The sequence below is a fragment of the Hemiscyllium ocellatum genome, chromosome 3 (genome assembly GCF_020745735.1).
Source record: "Hemiscyllium ocellatum isolate sHemOce1 chromosome 3, sHemOce1.pat.X.cur, whole genome shotgun sequence".
NCBI classification, from domain to species: domain Eukaryota; kingdom Metazoa; phylum Chordata; class Chondrichthyes; order Orectolobiformes; family Hemiscylliidae; genus Hemiscyllium; species Hemiscyllium ocellatum.
In genome coordinates this window covers 135,222,463-135,242,367 of record NC_083403.1, presented here as the reverse complement: position 1 = coordinate 135,242,367, position 19,905 = coordinate 135,222,463, and the positions used below count along the sequence as shown (strand labels likewise).

The 19,905-nt window shown below is 36.9% G+C and overlaps 1 protein-coding gene across 2 annotated transcripts in view; it reads right to left on the bottom strand.

Moving 5' to 3' along the window:
- Window positions 1-476: 476 nt before the first annotated feature.
- atad2b (ATPase family AAA domain containing 2B) overlaps window positions 477-19,905 on the bottom strand; it is a 133,737-nt gene continuing 114,308 nt past the window's right edge. For both annotated transcript variants that reach the window (XM_060853661.1, XM_060853667.1), the window contains exons 24-28: window positions 19,202-19,318; window positions 14,559-15,329; window positions 10,351-10,478; window positions 4,398-4,526; window positions 477-2,404 (exon numbers count right to left, since the gene is read on the bottom strand). In XM_060853661.1, the coding sequence (XP_060709644.1) occupies window positions 2,363-2,404; window positions 4,398-4,526; window positions 10,351-10,478; window positions 14,559-15,329; window positions 19,202-19,318 (1,187 nt within the window). In that variant the 3' untranslated portion in view covers window positions 477-2,362. The remainder of the gene's footprint in view (window positions 2,405-4,397; window positions 4,527-10,350; window positions 10,479-14,558; window positions 15,330-19,201; window positions 19,319-19,905) is intronic.

Genomic DNA, 19,905 nt, shown 5'->3' with positions numbered 1-19,905 from the left:
GAAATTTATGTACACATGATTCTTCAGATAGTCAAATTAAAACATCTCAGCAATCAATCTACACAAATTGTGTAAATATAAGGAGCTATCGTAACAATTTAGAAGTTATGAAATTCAACAAGGTAACATTCCCATAACTGCATTACAGCATGTTTTAGAAGTGCAAAATTAACGACCAACGTGCAGGAAGGAAACAAAACCCCCATGCCTTATGAACTGCCTCAATTTCCAGCTGATTTGAGCAGCTCCAACACATGATCCATTAGAATTGGACATTCTGCTCAAATTTCACGACTTCTGTGATGTTCCTATACTTTCACATAAACTCACTGTGGAGAGTCAAGTCTAATAACCAGGAGAGTAACCAGCCTTTAAACCATTGCTTTAGATTGTAATGTTTTCATACATTGACTCATTCAAATATAACCACAACAAATTTCTTGCTTCTCACCTTTATTCAAGTATTTCACAGCAGTTGGCTTACAAATTACAGTAAAGGTATTCCAAATTCCAAAGTTTAAAAACAAAACATTTAAATAACTTATTATCTCACACTAATGCAAAATTCAAAAAATGGGAAGTCATTTTAATACAATGCTCAGTAACTATAGAATTCAATATATAGCATAGTTAATGTTGCAAAGCTAAGCATTCAAACAAAAATAGACACACCTTTTATATGAACCAAAACGAGACACCAATGACTAGGAAAATAAATGTACAAATACAACAGCCAATGCTGCTTTTCAAAGGAACTCAAGCTTATATTATGATGAATCCCACGTTCATCTTCATGACCTGGCATTCCAATTTTCAGTGGAGGCGGGATTATGAAACATATGACATAAACCAAATGTGAAAGACAAAATACAGCTGTTGTTGAAAGGAATCTAGATAAAATGTGTTGGCAACAGGAGGAAATCAGATAAGGGAGGAAATTTAAAAGATTACTAAATTTGGTACAACACACATAAAATCATTATAGGTTTTTGTTGATGCTACCAATGCTGCTACTGGCACAGGACATTAAATTGCAAATGGAATAGAGAACAAACAACTCATTTCAAAAACAGTAAGGATGCAGCAGTTCCTGAGACCTATTTAACCCTTTTTAAATCAGAAACATGCTACAAAATTCAGCTATGTTTTTCAACAAATGTACAGTTTGTAATAACAATTTCCCAAATTTGCTCCGTATAAAATGCTGTTAGTTTAGTGTAGTTTAGATTGTAAAATACCCTCTTGCAGTTATACTTCTTCAATAAATAGGTAAGGAAAACATCACTGTGAAAACGTATGTCAATGAAATTTTTGTGAGTTCCTATTAGTTTTATTAAATTTCTATAAACTTTTATTTCTCAACATTTTAAATAGATAGTCCCAAGCAGTCATTTACTGAAATTTATTCAAGTTGGGAGTTCAAAGTTCACATGGGAATTCTGAAGCGCACTTTGGATTACTGCAGTTTCTTGAAGCCAAAATTTTGCCAGTTGTATGAGGAATTGCAAAAATGTTTTATAATCAAGTACCTTAGCTTTAGAAAGTAAACTGTAGTACGCACACACTACTTACAGTATTCAGTAAACACTGATGGTAACTGGTAAACTGTGTGACTGAGAAAGCTGAGGTAGCTCAATATATAGCTGCAGTAGTCCAAGATCACTGTTCTTTCATGAGTGAATATATTTTGCATATTTTGTTATAATGCACCTTACAGTTTAAAGAGGCTGTAGTGGATATTTGGATAGTGGGTTTTGTAACACTGGACCTGCAATTGTATTAATTCTCACATTCTGTGCTTAGAAAAAAAAATAAAATGCCATCTTCAGTTCAGGAATAAAGCCTACACTATAACAGCGGTCAGTGGCTTTAAAATTACTCCAAAATTGCATCCAGTTACTCCAGCTATTTATCATGACGCAAGCATCAACAGGGTTTAATCCACTACAAAATGAACATTCAAAACTCCAAAATCCATCAATATAAAAGCGAATCTTAAGCTAAATGCTGTCAAAAATTAATAAAATAGGCTGAATCACTCTATCCAGTTTCTTAAATTATGAAGTTCTGCTCCATTGAATTCAATGATGGCAAGTTTGTGTTGGGGAGAATAACCAATGAGAACCACCTTTTTTATATCATAGCACCAGACTGTGCAACAGTGATGGCAAGTGGTTTTGAGTGTGTAATCTCAATCATGTCCAGTTTGGTTCTGTAGGCTGGTCTGTTCCAGGTACCTGAGACAATAGCACCAATTCACAAAGAGAGAGATTAAGACCAAGGCTCTGAATGTTGCTGAATGGCTCAGAAGGCTGCTTCCCTGCAAGCAGTTTATGTGTTGAACCTGTTCCTCTTCAAAGGTTCACGGGAATGTATGAAAGGTCTTTAATAGATTTTCCATTTCCTATATCAATCAAAATCACAATGGTGTCAATAAACAGCTTGTAATCTTAATGGCTTTGCTAGAATGCTATTTAATCTGGCAGCAAAGAGATCTGTTGTGAAGGAAGTGAAATAAATGATAAAGGATATGAGCATCCTTTTCAAATGAAAACCATTTCCAGCGTGTAACCTTTAAGACAAAATAGCAATTTGTGCAATGTACACAATGAGTCTAGCTGTAAAAACAGATTCAAAAATAAAATTAACTGACAGCTTTGAAAGAAACATTTCTGTAACTAATTTCATGAAACAGCAAATTTGACAAATACTTTGTTTCAATACAACCTCGAATCTTGCACATTATAAAACAGTTGAATGTTGTCAAAGATATTTTGAGGTTCACACATTGACCAGGCTTAAGACAGGGTAAAAGCCAGGGGTTAGCAGAGTCAGTGATATCTGGCTACAGCTAGCACCAAGATTAAACCATCATTCTTAGAGCTTTGTTTATTAAAAGAAAACTTAAATTACTCTACAGTATTTTTAACAGTTACATAAATTCATGGCTAGAATGTCATCAATCAATTTACTTACTTTTCAGTACCTATTCTCTCAACATCAATAATTAGTGTTCAAATTTTTTAAACAAATAATTATCTGCACATCAAGTAATGAAGCTCATGTTATTAGTATCTGAATGATTAAGATATTCAGCGAAGTCTTTTTTTTAAATAAGATAATCTAATCTGTTCATATTCTCACTATAGTCCGCCTTCATGCTGAACAGGTAAAACGTTGACTAGACTTTCAGTTACAATTTCAGCTATATATTGACCGAACAGAAATGTATTTTATAAGATGGAATGGTTCAAGTGTTGATTCATATAATTCGCACGACACCTGTTGCCTTAACGTAAAGTGGGTGCATTTTATACTGACAATCCAAAGAAGTCTGAATTCAAGTCTAGGGACCTTACAAACACCCTTTAACCTCCTCAAATTTATCACCTGCAAATGTGAGATTTTATTTTTGAAACTAAGGAGCAACTTGTTCATCTCGAAATCTTCCCATTTACAGCTATTTGATGTCTAGCTTTAACATTAACTATTTTCAGTCATGCTTCAGCTACTATTCTCCAACGCCACACCATGGAATTTAAACCCATACACTGGAACCTTGTTAAGGGCTTTCTACATATTCAAGTAAATAAATACATTACTCTCATCTATCCCTTAACCACTAAAGTGCTATCTTTGCCTGAATGATAACTGTCATTTTTATTCATTCTACTTAAAGTACAATGATTATTACCAGAAATCGAGTGCCATTATCAAAATATGCCTGAACAATTGCCAGACAAAGGTGATCATCAGATTCAATTTAGTTTCTCAAAAAAAAAATGCAACATGGAACAATTCCTGATAATAATTGTAAAAAATATAATAAAAATAATAAGTTGTAGAAAGTAATACTTGGCATTCATCATTTTCAAGTGAATAACAGGCAATTTATTTTGTTAGAAGCGAGTTAAGGTCGATTCAGACCAAGCATGAGGTGGGATCACTGCATTGTAACTTTGGAGAATATTACCTTCACCATCAGTCACTAAAATGACAACCAACATTCTAACCGGAACAAAAACTAAATCTGGATTTTCTATCATCCTATGCTGAACACAACCCAGAATTAAATAAGGGCTCTGATGGCTACACAGGGCGTTGTCTATTAAATATAAGCAGCACAACTTGTAAGCATATTTTTTAACACATGAAAAAAAGTCAATTTTGGGTTTTAAAAAAAATTTTTTTAAATCCTTTTTGAAGGAATTAAAGAACTGCTGCACCATTTACACAGTTGAATGGCCTAATTAATTGTAATATCCCACAAGGTGGCTGAAGCAAGCATATAAGATGCACAGAACCCCCCATTTTCAAGGCATAATTTTTTTCTGTTAATCCAAGGGCAGATAGGTCCTATGGGATGATCATCAAGATGAATTTGTATTACTACTTACCTCAAGTAATTGGGTTTTGTCATATTCCTTGCGATGACGATAGATGCATTGACTAAGCAAAGAATAAAGCTTTTCGAGTTGATCAACTGTAAAATTATTGCTCGTCTTAGTGGCCAACTGGAGGATATGCTACAAAACAATATGGAAGTTCTCATTAGGTAACCTTGACTTCTTGTAAACCAAATAACTTCAACACAGGAGTTATGATCATCTAGACTATTAGATCATCATGGATACATCTCTGACTTCAAAATCTTCCCAATAGGAATTCATCATATCCATTTAAAAAAAAATGTCACACTCCCAACAGAATTTAAATTCCAGAAGGTATTGGAAATCTGATGTTTAGCCTGAAATAAACCATACAACCTGGAACTCTCACATGTTGAGAAGATAAGCAATTCCCAAGGATATCAGCAACCAGAAACGACAAACAGAGAAGTTAAATAATCTGAATAGAGCTAAAGTCCAAAAATGTCTTTTGCTCAACTTAGCAAGCCACTCACTTCAAATGGATGACAAATGCTGATCTTGCTTATGATACTCACATCCCATGAAAGGACAAAAAAGTGCTGTTAATGCTCAGAAAAAAATCTGTGCTTCTAAAACATATGGTCCCTTAAACATGATAGAAAGAGATAGCATGATCATATGGCCCTGACACTTAGTAAGTTTGCAGATGACACCAAAATTGGAGGTGTATTGGACAGCGAAGCGGGTTACCTCAGATTACAACAGGAACTAGACCAGATGGGCCGACGGGCTGAGAAGTGGCAGATGGAGTTTAATACGATAAATGCGAGGTGCTGCATTTTGGGAAAGCAAATATTAGCAGGACTTATACACTTAATGGGAAGGTCCTAGAGACTGTTGCTGAACAAAGAGAACTTCGAGTGCAGGTTCACAGCTCCTTGAAAGTGGAGTCACAGGTAGATAGAATAGTGAAGACTGCGTTTGGTATGCTTTCTTTCATTGGTCAGGGTACTGAGTACAGGAGTTGGGGCATCATGTTGCAGCTGTACAGGACATTGGTTAGGCCACTGTTGGAATATTGCTTGCAATTCTGGCTTCCTTCCTATCGGAAAGATGCTGCAAAACTCGAAAGGGTTCAAAAAAGATTTACCAGGATGTTGCTGGGGTTGGGGGATTTGAGCTGTGGGGAGAGGCTGAACAAGCTGGGGCTATTTTCCCTGGAGCATCAGAGGCTAAGGGGTGACCTTATAGAGGTTTACAAAATTATGAGGGTCATGGATAGGATAAATAGACAAAGTCTTTTCCCTGCGGTGGGGGAGTCCAGAACTAGAGGGCATAGGTTTAGGGTGAGAGGGGAAAGATATAAAAGAGACCTGATGGGCAACTTTTTCACACAGAAGGTGGTATGTGTACGGAATGAGCTGGCAGAGGAAGTGGTGGAGGCTGGTACAATTGCAACATTTAAAAGGCATTTGGATGGGTATTATGAATAGGAAGGGTTTGAAGGGATATGGGCCGGGTACTGGCAGGTGGGACTAGATTGAGTTGGGATATCTGGTCAGCCTGGACGGGTTGGACCGAAGGGTCTGTTTCTATGCTGTACATCGCTATGACTCTATGAAATGAGAATATTCTGAATAGCGAAACTATCTTAGCTAACCTTGATCTATCCCCAAAAGAGGTTAATTGATCATTCATCTCACTGAAAGTGCTTGCTATATGCAAAAATGACTGGTGCTTTCACATTGCAAGAATTGTTCTTCACTATAGATAAAGCATTCAATACACTGAATTGGCGATGTTAAATTGCCCATAGCGTTAGGTGCATTAGTCCGAGGGAAATGGGTCTGGGTGGGTTACTCTTCAGAGGGTCGGTGTAGACTTGTTGGGCTGAAGGGCCTGTTCCCACACTGTAGGGAATCTAATCTAATCTGAAATATTTCTGACAAATATAATGCAGCATTTAATGAGTGTCCAACGATTCGCTTACATTTGGATGAAAACTCACTCAATTCTGAACTGATCAAATGTAAAAAGAACAATACCATACACAATTCCACTACTGAAGCTATTAAGATCATAACAAATATGCACAGCATTTGTACCCAGTGAAGTTTGAAGGTAGATTCAGATTCCATTTTTGGCACTCGCCCAAAGACAAACTGGGTCTGTGAAATGTATTAACTTGACCATAGTGTGAATAGAAACCTGGGTTTATCCTTGGGGAACCACTTTCTTCAGAGAAGCCCAGAAGCAACTGAATAGTAAAACCTTCAAACAATGAATTCCAAATATTCTTTAAACAGGGAAAAAAAACCAAAGAACTGTGGATGCTGGAAATCAGAAACAAAAACAGAAATTGCTGGAAAAACTCAGGTATTTCTTTTCTCTTCTCTGCTGATTGACGAATTGACATGTTCAGAGTTGATAGTGTAGATGCTGAGAGTTATTTTCTGCAGAAAAGAGAACCTAAAAACAAGGGAATAGGTTGAAGGATAAAGGACTGATCATTTAGAACCAAGGTCAGGAGAAATTACTTCACACAAAGGGTATGAATATATGGAATTCTCTATCGGTAGGATTGTGGCTGCTCCATTGTTTCATACAATAAAGGATGGGATAGATAGATCTTTGGTCTCTCTTTAGATGGGAGAGGTGGGCCTGAAAGTACAGTTCAAGCGCTCCATTAGCCATGATCACATGAAATGGAGGAACAGCCTCACAGGCCACATGATCTATTCATACTTCTTGAATTCTTATAAGTACATAAATGGCATTGGATAAATTAGTGGTATGAAGTGGCAACAAAACCCCCAGGATCAAATGGCCTACACTGTATGAGGCAGCTTCAGAAATGGTGAATAAAGTATTTCAGAATGCTTTAGGTTCTCAGACAGTTTCCAAGGATTAGAAAGTAGTAAATACAATCCTTTTATTTACAAAAGGAGGCATAAGACTACAAGATATAGAAGGAGAAATAAGCCATTTGGCCTATCGAGTCTGTTCCACCATTCAATCGTGGCTGATATGTTTCTCAACCCCATCTCCTGCCTTCTCCCGATAACCCTTGATCCTCTGACTAATCAAAATCCTATATACCTCTGCCTTAAAGACACGCAATGACTTGGCTTCTACAGCCTTCTGCAACAATAAGTTCCACAGATTCACCTCCCTCTGACTGAAGAAATTGCTCCTCCTCTCAGTTCTAAAGGGCTGTCCCTTCACTCGGAGACTGTGACCTCAGAACCCAGTCTCTCCTATTAGTGGAAACATCTTCTCCGTGTTCACTCATTATCCATGTCTCTCCATGGCAAGAGACTTCAACTAGTGGATGTAATTAATGCCCTTTGACTTTCTAAACGCATTTGACAGGGTGCCACATAAGAGGTCATTATATCAAATAAGTTTCTTGAAAATGCAGAGAATATTAGCATGGACCAAGAATTGGTAAATACAGAAAACAGAAGTCAAGAATAAATGATATGTTTTCAGGCTGGAAGGCTACAACAGCTGGAACACTACTTACAGCTCAGCATTTACAATCTATGTTAATGAATTAGGTTAATGAACCAAATGCAAATCATGCAAGTTAGTGGAGAATACAAAATTAGATGAGAAAGTTAACGGCAAGATGGATACAGAGGAATAGTTCACATTATCAACCAAAACTACAGATGGAGCACAATACAGCAAAGCATAAAGTTAATGGTCATAGGTCAGAGTCATACAGCACAAAAACAGGCTGTTCAGTCCAAGTCTTCCATGCTAAGTTTCCAAATCAGTCACATCTGTCTACGTTTGGCCCATATCCCTCTACATCTTTCCTAATCATGTACCTGTCAAAATGTCTGAAATGTTGTAACTGTACTTGCATCTACCACTTCCTCTGACAATTCATTCACACATGAAACACGCTGTGTTAAGAAGTTGCCCTCAGGTTCACTTTGGTGGAACAAAATTGTGAAAGATGGGGAAAATGTTTGCTTTCAGAGTAAGCTGGATGTCCTTGTACATTAACCAGAAAGTTAACAAGAAGGTGCTATAATTAAGAGGCAAATGGTTGTTAACTTTCATAGAACATAGAAAAACGCAGCGCAGTACAGGCGCTTTGGCCCTCGATGTTGCGTCGATCCAAGCCCATCTAACCTACACTAGCCCACTATCCTCCATATGTCTACCCAATGCCCGTTTAAATGCCTACAAAGAGGGAGAGTCCACCAATGCTACTGGCAGGGCATTCCATGAACTCACGACTCGCTGAGTAAAGAATCTACCCCTAACATCTGTCCTATACTTACCACCCCTTAGTTTAAAGCTATGCCCCTCGTAATAGCTGACTCCATACGTGGAAAAAGGTTCTCATGGTCAACCCTATCTAAACCCCTAATCATCTTGTACACCTCTATCAAGTCACCCCTAAACCTTCTTTTCTCTAATGAAAACAGCCCCAAATGCCTCAGCCTTTCCTCATACAATCTTCCTACCATACCAGGCAACATCCTGGTAAACCTCCTCTGCACCTGTTCCAGTGCCTCCACATCCTTCCTATAGTATGGCGACCAAAACTACACACAATACTCCAGATGCGGCCGCACCAGAGTCTTATACAACTGCAACATGACCTCAGGACTCCAGAACTCAATTCCTCTACCAATAAAAGCCAGTACACCATATGCCTTCTTCACAACACTATTTACCTGGGTGGCAATTTTCAGAGATCTGTGTACATGGACACCAAGATCCCTCTGCTCATCCACACTACCAAGTATCCGACCATTAGCCCAGTACTCCATCTTCTTGTTACTCTTACCAAAGTGAATCACTTCACATATACCTACATTGAACTCCATTTGCCACCTTTCTGCCCAGCTCTGCAGCTTATCTATATCCCGTTATAACCTGCCACATCCTTCCTCACTGTCAACAACTCCACCTACTTTCGTATCATCCGCAAACATGCTCACCCAACCTTCTAGCCCCTCCTCCAGGTCATTTATAAAAATGAAAAACAGCAATGGTCCCAAAACAGATCCTTGCAGAAAACCAAGTATTTAGAGTATTTAAAACATCATAATAAAGAAGTCTTTCTAAAATCATAGAGGACATTGGTTAAGCCATACCTGGAGTACCATGTACAGTTTTGCCTTCCTTCCCCAGAGAAGAACATACTTGTCCACAAGAGAGAGAAATTAAAGTTAAGACTAGTCCCTGGGGAGTGTCTCAGGAGATGAGATTGATATAAAATCTGCCTATATTCCCTGGGGTGCAGAGTAATGAGAGATAATCCAGTTTAAACACTTAAAATTCTCATGAGATGAGAAAAGATAGATGCTACAAAATGTTTCCCTTGCAGGGGATGCTGGAACAAAGTTTTGGAATAAGGAATCAGCTGGTTAGAATTGAGATGAAGAATCATTTCTTGACTCAAAAATGTTTGGCTCTACTCTAAAGAGCTGTGAATACATAGTAGGCTAACAGGCTTCTGACAGGGACCAATTTGTTTTTTTTAAAATAAGTGTTAAGGGAATTAAGGGGTATAGAAATAGCCTAGTAAATTGAACTGAAGTCAAAAATCAGTCAAAACTTGTTGGATGGTATAGCAGGTTTAAAGGGCTAAATAGCATACCCTAGTTCATATTCTGTATGTTCTTACATAAGCCTTTTAATTTATCAGCGTATTTATTTGCTGTGATGTGGATAAGGGGAGGAAACACCCAAAAGGAGAAAATATAGGCACAGAAACATGATAAATAACTCCATAAATAAATGCAATTGAAAATAAGCAGGCATTATTCCAATGATTTTAATTTTGTGACATCTTGGCTGTCTCCATAATTCTTGGGTAATAAAAACGTTTATTAATATTTCAAATGGCTGTTGTATTCTCAAGAATTCATGAAACAATAACACAACATAAATCCGCGAATTTTTTTGCAAACTGGGAATAACTCTGGAGATGTTCAATTATTCATCAACTTACCTTTAGTCGCGCATGGTCCAAAATTACTGGGGGGACGGGTTCTGGAGAATCTTCCAATACCTGCTCCATGTGCACAACTGTCTTTTGTTCTACATGTACTGAATGACTTGTTTTCATCCTGCCCAAAACTAAGGTACATTTTTAGATAATTGTTAGTCCCAGCAGCCAGAGATAGTACTTTAAACAATTTAGTTTCATTCAAGGACAACCCCTATCTTGTAAGGAAAGCTTCAGCAACAAACAAAGCCATGTAACTTTTCAATAAAAGCAGAAGCCACAGTGAAATTTTGTACACTTAAATCTCTGGCCAAACTCAGTGTACTTGTCTCAGCCTACAGATTCAAAATCCCACAGAGATACCCCAATCTGTTACGAACCCAGAGAGATTATTACCTTTAAAAAGACATTTGAACTTTCAGTTAATGATTGTACAGATTAAAATACAATATATTTTAAGATGTTCACTGGAATAATAAAATATTAAGAGCGTTAACTATATATTACTTTTGCAGGGAACTTATACTTTAAATGACAGAACAAACTTTCAACAATATAAAAAGCTATACTGTACACTGTTCTTTAAGCAAACATTAAAATCTCAAAGGCTCAGTCCAAAGTGTTTCTTAGCTACACAGGGTTTACACCTGCTCTTTTCCTTTCTCAATTTAATATTTTCTAATGCTGGAAGGTCCTTTGTGAATACCAGTATTATTGGCAATCCTTGCTCTAGGTTAGGAATATGTCAGTTTTGACTCTTCACAAAATTAATCTTGATAATCAGAACATGAGCTTCCCACCCACATTCAACATTCAACATATTTTTGGTCTCTAGCCCCTCTCCATCTTCTTTCCACACCCCCACCACCATAGACCAATGGCAGTCTAACCAGTATATGATATTCAGTGATGTTTAGCCAAAAGCCTGTAACCAGATAAGATAATGACTTTCTTCTGCACCCTTCCCATCTTAAAGGCCATTAACATGATAATGCGAATCTCACAGATCTTCGATCCTAATAAGAGATGTTGATTTAGTTTTCTTTGACAGACCAAGTATCTTCCATATTGGAACTAAATGGACAATTTAAACCAGAACTGTTTACCACCAAGCATTTTCAACACCTTTCTGGGATATCGGTTACTTGTAGTCTAACCACTGTCAGCACACATGCTGTTGTCATTTTCTCTTTGCACGTTCTTCTGAGCAAAACAAACAAACAGTCTGGGTCCCCTTTAATCTCAAACAAAGAAAACAGCCTTACTGCCAGGCAGACTTTACAACAGGTCACATCACTTCCTCAAGTAAAAGATAAAGTCCTAAAACAATCTCAAACTTTATAACACAATGATGAGAATTATGATATTTTTCTTAAATGCCTGCCCAATGGCTTATTTCCCATCATTATAGTCAACTTTGTCTTCATACCAGTGAAACTCTGTAACTTTGAGGGGAGGCAGTAGTGTAGTGGTAATGTCACTGGATTACTAATCCAGAAGCCCAGGCTGATGTTCTAGGGAAATACATTGGAATCCGGCTACGATAGTTGATGAAATTTGATTTCAGTAGAAATCAGCAATAAAGGATGGTCTAAAAGCAATCATGGAACCACTACTGTCATTAAAATCTACCTGTTTCACAAGGAAATTGACCATCCTTACCTGATTTGGCCTGCATACGACTCCAGACCTATAATAATATGGCTGACTCTTCACTGCCTTCAAGGTACCTAGGAATGGGCAAAGTTTGCTGGCCTAGCTGGGGAGGCCACCAGCGCATTTAAACCAGGGCCTTTATTTAAGGTTAAGGCACTAGTTTTGGATCCAAGTGTCTCACTACCTAGATTAACATGAAATTCTACTATTTTATGATTCAAGAAAATCATTTATCTTAAGAATGGTAATTAATCCTATCACATTACATATTACCATATCCAAAATAGCAAGTTTCCCATTTACACATCGTCTTTACATACTGTCCAAGGATACTGTCCAAATAATTTATGAATTTGCTGTCAAGGTTACTTTGCCAATTTGACTTGTCCAAACTCTCATAATATTAAATTCACAATTATTTCAATATCTTTCACATAAGCCCTCAATTGTTCTTTATTAATGCTCTGTCCTACACAGTAATTACTATTATAATTCCAACTGTCTTCATTCACTTGTTATTACTCATGGTCACTCAAATTTATTCTGCATCTTGATCTTCTGAAACAAGATCATTTCTCACTATCATATTGCACACATTCTTTATTAGTGGAGTTGAATAAGGGTTAGATGTGCACAAATTGTTGGAGGTGGCAGGTTAAGTTGAAAAAATGGTTAGCAGACATACAGATTGCAGAGCTGATCAAAAGAGGCAAAGAATACAAACAAGGAAGATATAGCAGACCTTTTAAAAATACTGGCTAGGCCTCAACTAGAGTACTCTGTCCAATTGTGGAACCACACCTTTTAAATCAGGGATGTGAGGGTAGGAGGGAGCACAGAAAAAAATCAACAAAACTAATTCTGGAGATGAGAAATATAAATCATGTAAGATGAATGAAGCTAATGCTGCGTTTCTTATGGAACAGCAGCTTGAGATTACTTAGAGGTGTTCCAAATTAGGAGCTGCCCAGACTGAAGAAACAGGGAGAAACTCTTCCATCAGTGAGCGGGTCAAGAATCAAAGGACAAAAATTTACATTTGGAAAAGCAACAGAGGTGACACAGAAGAAAACTTTATTTCACAAAGTGGCTACAGTAAGAAACACTGCCCAAGAGTGTGGTGGTAGATTTAATCATGGGTTGAACATGGGGGTTAGCTAATTCTTTGAAGATAGAATAATTGCACTGATACAGGTACACAGGCTAGCTAAATTGCTTAAATGGGAACCCAAATAACGTCCTCCCGTGTAATAACTTTGTCTCTACCATTTTTCTGTATTCCAATCCAACTCCCTGTTGCACACTGTGTGCATTATCCTTTCCTCTCATCATTCAACCTATCACGGCACTGCATAACCACCGTGTCCTTTCTCTTTAAATTTTTAGAATTCTCCTCTCCAACAGCTAATTCATTTAAAGCAGAGACTAACTCCAAACTCTACTTTGAATAAGGCAGATTATATATCAGGATCACCAGTGTCTATTTGTTGCAAAGACGAAGTAATCAAATTTCAGTCTCAGTTCCCAGCAAGCATAGGTTCACAGAAAATAAAACACTAGAAATTTTAACGTTCATGGATAAATATGCATAAGAAGTTTCAAAACAGAAAATTTAAACAATTGCAGCTGCAGTTGAAGCAAATTACAATGCAAACTATAACAAGCATTCCCCTATAACATACTGACACAACATACAAATAATGAAAAATGTTGATATCCCTAGAATCCAAGTCTTCAATTTTACAAATTAAATTTTAAAAGTGCCTAGAATGACACTGACTTTAATAATGCTCAGCAGTGAACAATAAAGCTTTTCGCCATGATTAATTAACCCAATGTGAACCAACAACAATTCAGAAATTTGTTTCCTTGTCACCATAATTTTTAGGGTAGGCACTTTTTTTTTAAAACCTTTATTGTGAGTATAAAAAGTGAATCCAAACGAAAAAGTGTATTATTCTATATCTAGTTAGCATGTCCCAGTCAGGTTTATAGTGAATGATATGCAGCATAAAGTTTCTCTACTGCATGCCAATGACTCAAATATCCTCTGCACCGCCTCAATTCCAACTCAAAACATTGACAGTACTTGTATGGTACTCAGCTTTTCTCACCAGTAACAGGTAATATCTAGGGATGTAGCCTCATTTATTAGGAAGTTGCTGATTATTATCTAAAATCTCCACAAATAATTGTTGCAGTTCTCATCATGAAATAACTCATCTTTACTGGTGTGGGGTGAATTTGAATTCTAGTCTCAAAAACAAAACAGCAGTTTCAAGTCAGTCACTTTGTCATCAATAAACACATTTTACATTATTAACATGAATGACTTAGTCTTGTGTACCACAATATGTTAAAAGTTAACTCAATTCTGTTTTGTGTCATATTAAAAAAATAGATATCCAATGCAAATTTCTTTTACCACTGTGTTGACTATAGATGGAATTAATTTACACCTGACAAAAGCACATACATTAGGCATTACAGCAATTTCAGAAATTCAGACCTGTATGTTACACAGACAATGCCTATAAGTAAATAAAGAGGATTACCATCTTTTTCAGGTCCTAGTGATTTTAGATCAACATCTTCATTTTGTGAACACTTTGTTGCATTGGCTGCTTGTGCTGCACCAGTGACAGCATGAGAGCTATCTTCAACCAGCTGCTTTTTGTCTTTTTCTGTTGTAGGTAACTTTGAATTTGGCACAAGCTGAGTCATGGACTCCTTGGTAGGTTCACATTCCTTTCCAGGTTCATGTTTTGAAGCAGACAAATCATTGCCAGGTGCAGGATTACCAGATGTGCACGTCCTGCCAGCCAAACATTCTTGAACAGATTCACTTTCAGCACTTGCCAAAGATTCATCACTCCATGTACACTCATTAGGTACCAACCTCTTGCCAGGAGTGCATGCATCATTAGGTACACACTGTTCTCCTGGAGCAGTATTTGATTTTCTTTTGGAAAACTCATTATTTCCATCTAATTGATAGCCTGCACGGTCCTCTTTTCCTGTGGATTTAAGATCACCACTCCCTTTTTCCAATGTACCATTTTCAAGTTTATTTCCCACCTGGGCAACATCCATGATGTCACACGATGACTCATCATTAGTCAGGGAGAGTTCGCCATTCTCGTGATAATCTGTACTCACTTCCAATTCTCCATTCTCTGCTAGTTCACTTTCTTCACCTTGGTCAGCATCATGCTCATCATTTTTAAGATCACCATCTTCTTTCTTGAGGTGGATCACTTTCCTGGCTTTTCTAATAATACCTCTACCCCATTTTGAACGTCGACGTGGTTTCCTTTTAATGTGAACTGTTGAGTAACATGAAGCTGAGGTTACAATGAAATACTAATGAAACTATTCATGTAGCATTACTACCAGCTTGCTATAAAGGCAAATTCTTCATCACATTAACTGCCTTCAGTGTTTATCACCGGGAAACCTCACAGTGCAGTAGTATCGGTAGAAACTCTCTCAACATTAATAAACCATAACTTTGAATGAAACAATTCCTTCTAAACATGACCATTTTGTTTATTTCAAATTGGATTCACCTCAAGTAACCTGTTCTAAGCATTGTTCTATGAAATGCACAGACTTTTTAAGAGCAAAGGTTCTCCACAGAACAGTGCATGCACAGAGCTGGTTAAATTTTATTTAGTTTAAGGTTTGACTTTGCCCTTAAAACAGAAAGCTGGTTGCTAAAATAGTAAGCTAGTCAGTTATTAAAATATTTACTAGAGATCCAAAAATGTCATTCTAAGCAGCAAAAAAAAGTGTAAAACTTAAGATCAAGAACAACTGCATTAATATAGTGCTTTCAAGAGAAAGTGACCAACGTGGCATGATGAAATATATATCGCATCTAGCCACATAGGGAGATTTCAGATAAATGGTTAAAAACCTGGCCAAAGAGGTTTTAAGTTGCACCAGAAAGGAAGAAAGATAAAAATATAGAGAAGTGAAAGAAGGTATTCTAAAGCCAAAGGCACAGCCACAAATAGTGGCACAATTAAAATCAGGGAAGCTCAAGAAGCCATAATTAAATGCATACAGACATCTCAGAAGGCTGTAGGTCTGGAGGAGAGTACTGAGATAAAGATTGAGTCATGCTGTCAACACGGAATTTGAAAGTGAGAATACAAATTTTTAAAATCAAGGTGCTGTTTGACCATGATCAATGTAGGCCAGTGCATAGGTGATGGATCTAGATAATGTGATGGATCTAGCTAAGCTGACAGTGCACAAAAGTCCGAGAGATGGAGATTAATATGGGAAAATTCTAAGCTATTCATTTTGGCAGGAAGACTAACAAAGCAGAGAATTATTTAGAAGGAGAACAAGAACTGAATTCCAAGATGCAAAGGAATGGAATGTTATCTTTTATTACGAAAGGAATTGTACATTAAAGTAAGCATGCTGTGCCTCCATTATACATAACTTTGGTAAGACTACATCTCAATGTAGCTTTGATCTTATTATTTAAAGGAAAGACTCAAATGCAATGGAGGTGGTTCAAAGGACATTTACTACATTGATACCTGAAATTAGTAAGTTGTCTAACAAGGATAGGTAGGACAGGTTAGGATGGATTCTGCTGGAGTTTTGAATAGTGAGGCATGACTTAATTGATGTATTTGGTTGTGGACGTGGAAAGAACGCTTCCCATTGCAAGTCAGTCCAGAACTAGTAACACTATTTTAAAATTAGTGGTCACCCTTTTAAGTGGGAGATGTGGGGTTCGGACAGTTGTACAGTTTTGGAATTCTATCTCAAAAGGTGCGATTATTAAATATTTTGAAGGCAGAGGTGGACAGATTCATGCTCGACTAGGGAATTAAAGGCTATTGGGGATAGAGAAGAATGTCGCTTTTGAAATAAAAAGATCAGCCATGATCTTATGGAATGGCAGAAAGGTTTGAGAAGCCTAATGGTCCACTTCTCCTCCTATTTTGTATATTCATACATGGCCACAAGATGACAAAGACTGAGACTTGAATATGCAAGGGTATTTGACAATTAGGAAGAGCTAGAAACTACAAAAACGTCAGCGAGATAGCGCTGTTAATTAAGGCTGGCACTGATATAATGGCGAGGTATGATCTGAGTTCTGGGGATCAGCATGCAGAATCATTTTGAGTATAGATGAAAAATAGTAGTGGTACAAAAAACAACTTAGGGAAGTGGGTTATAGGCCTGTTAACAGTAGCCACACAGTAGGACAGGGCACACAGGAACAAAGATTAGGGGCTGGAGATTAAATTATAGCAGCAGCCATGGCCGATATTAATCTACATACAGAATGGACAAATCCGATTGACAAAGATAGCCTGGATGACAAGCCCATAGTGTGTTTTGAGGCGGCTACACTTGATCTGGTACTGTGTATTGAGAAAGGATTAATTAATGACCAAAATAAGCAGATATTATTATGTGATTAAATATCACTCTCTGTTTGAGGGAGTAAACAATGGATTTAAACCCAATGTTTTACACTTGAATATGTGATGAGTTTGAAGATAGAGCTGGCTAAAATGAACTGGGACACAAGGTTAGAACATTGGCCAGCAGAGATGCAGCAGCAGACTTTTAAGGAGATATTTCGGAATACTCTGAAAATTCCAGTGAGAAAGATCCTAAAATGATAGATGCACCATCTATGGCTAAGTAAGGAATTTAAAGATAGCATCAAACTGAAGGAAAAAGCATGTACCTGCAGGGGGAATAGTGGTAGATCAGAAGATTAGACAGAATATAAACGAGCAAAAAAAAAGCAAGAAATTAAAAGGAGAAAACTTTTACTGAAGAGAAATAAAAATTGAATAAATGGGTGATATCCAAGAGATAGAGAGAGACAGACAGACAGAGACAGAGAGAGAGACACAGAGAGAGAGAGAGAGAAAGGGGGAGAGAGAGAGAGAGAGAGAGAGAGACAGACAGACAGACAGACAGAGACAGAGAGTGGCAGATGAACTGACCAAATAGATCACATTAGTCTTCACCGCAGAGGATATAAATAACATTCCAGAATTAACTGAGATACAGAATATGAAATGGCATGAGAAACTTAAAACAATTACAGTCACCAGGAAAAGGCACTGAAAAAAATGATTAGAAACAATGATTGACAAATAACCAGGTCTTGATGACTTAATCCTATGTCTAAAAGAAATGGCTGCTGAGACAATAGGTGCCCATATTTTAATTATCCATAGTTCTCTATAATCTGGAAAGGTCCTAACAGATTGGAGAGTAGTAAATGTAGCTCCTCTAGTCAAAAAGGAGAGAAAAAGCAGGAAACTGAAAAAAAAGTGAGACACAGCTTACTGGATGATCTCTGACAAAAAAAAATCTAGGTACTCCACAGGCTTGTTGTTAGCAGTGATGGTGTAGGAAATGGGAAGCAGGGCTTAAGTTGATGGTTTAAAGAACAGGAAAAAACAAGGGTTACATGTACATTCCAAAACCATCATAAACATCAACTTTTATTTGCTCAAAGCTGCATTTCTGGAAAACACCACAAAATGCAATTTACTACAGTATACAGACTAATACAGATGTCTGTGTCATAATCGTTATTCAGTTATTTTACAGTTAGCTATAGTGATTTCTGTTGCAAATCACCTATGATTCACACTAAGCCAAATTAATCAAAGATTATGTTCAACATTTCACCCATTATTGAAGATCTTTCTTAATTAGCATATTCAAAGTCAAGAAAAAAATATTAAAATCTATTTGAATTACATTTAATCATTAATATCAAAGTACCACAGCTTACACCTGCTTTGTGTTAGATAATTTATTTACAGGTGCATGAAGTACACTGGAGCAGTTGATGTTAATTGCCATTAAAGGAGCTACACAGAGTGCTAAACTATAAACTTATTGTTTATAAACTGAACAAAGCTCAACACTCATACAATTCTGACATAAAGATCCGTTATTAATGCAGGCAGTAAGAGTAAATTCTAAATAACTGTCAGCATAAGGAGATATTTTATAGATAGATTGGAATATTTATACACATAGTATATAAATCATTGTACAATTCTCAAAACTTGAAATATTTGGTCATGGAACAAAGTACTTCCAAAATTACATCTCCAAAAAGCTGGTTTAATTTAAAATAAAAACTGAACACAATTCTTTCGTAACTGTTATGCTTAGTCTCATCACTTACTTGTATGCTTACATTCCCCATTTGTGGCACTTGCGTCTAAATTCCGAGAGGAGTCTTGGGCCACATCCCTTTTTGTTTCTACATTGTGACTGGTTTGCTCTGCTGCTGATTGCAAGTCTGTAAGATAATAAACAAGCATAATCTTACAAACAACATTCAGTGGAGCAGCTTACCTTGTACACAAAAACATTAAACAGAATTTAAATGATTGTAATTTATTCAGCAACTTTTACTTTTCACGATTCATTCATAGGTTGTGAGCATTGTTGACAAGGGCAGCATTTACTATTCATTCACAATTACTCTTGAATGTGGCAATGATCGTGCATCATGGCTGACTTGGACTACTTCACAGGATAATTAAGAAACATCCATAGTGAAGTATATCTGAAAATACATTTTGGATAGACAAGGCAATGACAGTGAATTTCCTTCCTAAAAGGAAATTAATGAATCAGTTGGCTTTTTATGGAAGACTATTAGTTTCCTGATCTTTATTACTAACACATTTCATTCCAGATTTATTCAATAAATTGAATTCAACTCAAACTGCCACAGGTGGGATCTGAATTCACATTTCCAAATTACTTCCAGGAATTTCCATAGATCTAAATGACCATTTATTTATAACATAACTTTGATCAGAACTTTAAAAAGGTGTGTTTTGCGGAGCAACCTGCAGAGTACTGTACCTAAATAGGTGA